This window comes from Cydia strobilella, chromosome 13, assembly GCF_947568885.1.
Source record: "Cydia strobilella chromosome 13, ilCydStro3.1, whole genome shotgun sequence".
Lineage (NCBI taxonomy): Eukaryota > Metazoa > Arthropoda > Insecta > Lepidoptera > Tortricidae > Cydia > Cydia strobilella.
This window is the reverse complement of record NC_086053.1, coordinates 5511049-5514794: the sequence shown is the minus strand read 5'-3', so window position 1 is coordinate 5514794 and position 3746 is coordinate 5511049. Positions and strand designations below refer to the sequence as shown.

The 3746-nt window shown below is 37.0% G+C and overlaps 1 protein-coding gene across 1 annotated transcript; it reads right to left on the bottom strand.

Annotated features, from left to right (window-relative positions):
- Positions 1-729: 729 nt before the first annotated feature.
- LOC134746544 (uncharacterized) lies at positions 730-2925 on the bottom strand. Its single transcript, XM_063680957.1, has 2 exons — positions 2328-2925; positions 730-2180 (listed from the first exon to the last, which is right to left on the bottom strand). Exons 1-2 carry the CDS (start codon positions 2409-2411, stop codon positions 1815-1817), a joined length of 450 nt encoding a protein of 149 aa, XP_063537027.1. The 5' UTR covers positions 2412-2925; the 3' UTR covers positions 730-1814.
- Positions 2926-3746: the final 821 nt, after the last annotated feature.

The following is a 3746-nucleotide window of genomic DNA, read 5'->3' as shown; positions in this document are numbered from 1 at the left end:
CTACTGTAAATACATATTACAGTACAAAGTAGGTATTTTTGTTAATAGAGACTGATATGCGACTGTTAAATAAATATTAGGGAACATCTTACACACAGATCGACCTATTAGCCCCAAACTAAGCAAAGCTTGTACTACAATTAATCATTTTAGTTTTATAATTTTATTTACCGGCCTTATTTATTTTATTTCTCTGAATTTGAAGTAAAGTACCTACTTTCAAAAGCACAGGGTACCTTTAACCTAATATGGGTATTAGGTATAAATAGGTACTTATGGTGTTTCTATTTGTGTCCAGTATAAGTACTGCTAAATTCTAGACCTTTATAGAAAACTTAATAGTCTTACTATAATCTAGATGATATCCTATAAATTGCAATAGACATAATTTCTTACCCGATATCATCGCTACTGTTCACGGTCAGCAATTAATTATTTAGTAATTACTCGGTAACTGGTATCGTTATGTAAGTGGAGCTCGTGGTCGCTTCTGGATATTCAGGTTTACGTTGTGTATGTGTAATTTGATCAACTTGTTGTGCGTGGTTGCTAAGAAGGTGTCAGGTTATTAGTAATTTTGTTGCCTGACTGATTTCTGCTATTTATACATGTACCATGTAGGTGGGTATTTGAATATATTTTAAGTATTTTTTATTAAATAAAGCATACACACGTTTGTATTTTATTAGGTTTGGTTTTGGCGGGAAAGTAGAATGAAAGAAATAAGTATTTGAATAAGTTGGTATTTATTAAGACTGGGAGATCAAACGAAAGTCTTGAAATTCCTTAAACAATATTATACTAAAACTTAATCTAATGCCAAAAAGAGAAATCGAATGGTACATTAGAAGGATTATAAACCTAAGTAATTGACACATAAGGAAGAATTCATTAAGTAAATTCAAATAAATTAAAAACTAAGGATTTAATAAATCGAATAAAAAGAAAGTTACAGCTATTGTAAGAAATTTCTAAATTATAGTCTAAATAATTGACACATTCGGCCCGTTTTAGATTGTACAAACTAAATTACATAATAATGAACACTTGAATAACTTCGCTCAATCAGTAATTTACAAACTTAAAAACTATTAAAGCTTTTTTCACTGATATGTCTTATTCCATACCAAAAACTACCTTATAAGCACTTAACTAAACACTGGATTTGATACCTATTGAGCAAAATACATTACTAACATTCCCGAGCACTCAATATCAAAGTTACAAACTAGAACTTAATTACCTTCAAATAATCATTTTTACTTAACCTAATTAAAGCTTCGTTTACTCATAAACTTATTGTATCACAGACAACATATAATAGAACTCTCTTACAACTAATGGAAGACGTTGGACACAGATAAACAATCAAAACTAAGCAGAAACTGCTAAGATCAAGAATTTGAGAAGATAGCCTGAAACTGGTGCGTTGATAATTACAGTGCAGTTTGTCGTTAAAGCTGTCTACCAAAACTTGAATGGATAATTTTATACTGTTACATTATATCGAAACTAATTTATAGCGAGTGATGTTACACCGCGTTCGCTCAGAGGCATCTATAATGCTAGAGATCACAGTCAAATGACACCTAAAATCACATTTAAACTCTAAGACGAAAGCGTTGTAACACCAACTCACTGCACTAAGTCTAATGGAAGACATGGACTGCCCGCGAACTGCGAGCTACTAAATCTACTTGTTGGAAGACAAGATTTTGTTTTCACTGTATCTTTACCGAAAATTTTAAAGATTTAATCAGAAAAGTAAAATTGAAAAATGGAAGACAGTACGATTGAGCAAATCTTGCGTTGGATTAATAACAAATCTTACATACGAAACAGTTGTGCTTGTTGGCGGCGTAGCAGATTTCCCGTACTTCATTGGCCATGTTTTCGTTGATTTCAGAATCGGAAATCAGCTCGAACCGACTCGTGTTGACGATGTTCTGGTTCTCAGCGTTGTCGTCGTCTTCCACTGGCGCCAGTTTGACCGGGTCCAAGGGATAGAAAAAGTCGGAGAAAGGCACTATAATAGGTTCCTCAGTATATGCAGTCTTTTGTGATGGCAGGTCAGCGCGCGGCGAATTGTTGGAGATGAGCTCTCCAAGCTTCGACCAGCACTTGTTAAGATTCACACGCGTAGAGCTCGCCACTTTGCGAGGAAGCCTCGGTTTGGAGTTCTGTAATAGAAGAAAATATAAATAAGTCTCAAGTATTAATAGATTGAAGCACAGGGGCGGAAAGTTCTGAAAAGTGCGCGAAAATGTTATGGGAAGACAATACTTGATACAAAGTTTAAAGATTTGTTAAGATTAATGGATACATACCTGTCGGTTCAGAAGCTTTGCCCAAGGCGACCTTGGAGGCGACACCTCCTTTTGCGGTGAATTCTCTTCCTTAGCTAAACACATCTTAACTAACGTTAATGCTACGAACTTATTACGAACTATCACTACGATAGAGAGAGCGACATGCGCGCACGAAGCGTCAGAAGGGAATGAGTGAATCAGGAAGGGCGGCTCGGCTTATATAGCAGGGGGAGGCTTAGCGCGCGCGCGGGCGCGCGTGCGTCGGGAGCGGGGCGCGCGCGCGCGCGCAACACGAGCGGTAGCGCGCGTTCAGACTGGTTTTTACGGACAACTTCTACGAAGAAAAGCTTTGACGTGCCGCGACTTAGAATAGTTACTCGTACCGAATAGATTGCGCTCGTAAAGATTTATTGATGACGTGCTCTCAGATGACTCCTTGATGAGTTTGCTTTTGTTTTTGTATGTGAGGTTTTTCGTTGGCTCATCAGATTACATATGAATGTTGGACATCAAGAGTATCAGATGCTTATCGGGAAGGGTGATTAGTCCGTTCGAGCTTGATTACTTTGTGATTCAATGTGCATTGTTCTTATCAAAGCTTTCGTTCGTGCTCGCACCCACTGTCCGTTTTCCGTCACTCCGTGGGCGATTTTCTAGCAAAATAAACAGCGCTATCGTAAGCACTATGAATCATAGGCAGCTGAGGCTTAGAGCTGGATAGATAAGTTCCTTTACAGATTTATCATAGCACGACGGTGTCGCTTCCTGCGATTAAATCGGTGCGCCGGCGGCTGCAAATCACGTACTCCGCCCTGATAAATCATTTCCTCCGGTCAGCCTAGCGTATACATGGCGGTTAGCGATGCTAGCGCACCTAGATATCTATCACGCGCTAGAACATAGGCCTCCATATTCTCAGCAATAAATCATACTGTTATAGGCTTTATAGGCCTATAATACGTTTCTTTTATTCACACAGCTCTTTTGAAGGATGTCCTTGAGGCGATTACATTAGGTAACGACTTCGTCAGCAGAAATTTAATGATTAGAACAGACATGTAAGAATAAACCTTTAAAAAGTTCTATTTTTTATTCTGTTCATAATTAATCTAATTGTACAAGTAGTTTTTTTTTCATGCGTATTGCATAAATCTAATTAATAGCGGTTAAGTGTTTACCGTTGTATTTAATACTAATCGATGTAAAATTATTTTCTTACAGTTAAAAAAATTGTTTCGCATCAAATCTGATAAAACAACGGTGTTTTTTTAAATGAGGCGCCTATCAAGCAAGAGACTGTTGATGTTATCAAATAATTTGAACAATGCAGTTAATATTAAAATTTATTGGAAATATTGTTTAATGACGTCCATTAGTCGCCTCGATATTATTTTAAGTGGTTGTTTTCAACATTTACTCAAGCCCGTTCGTAGATAA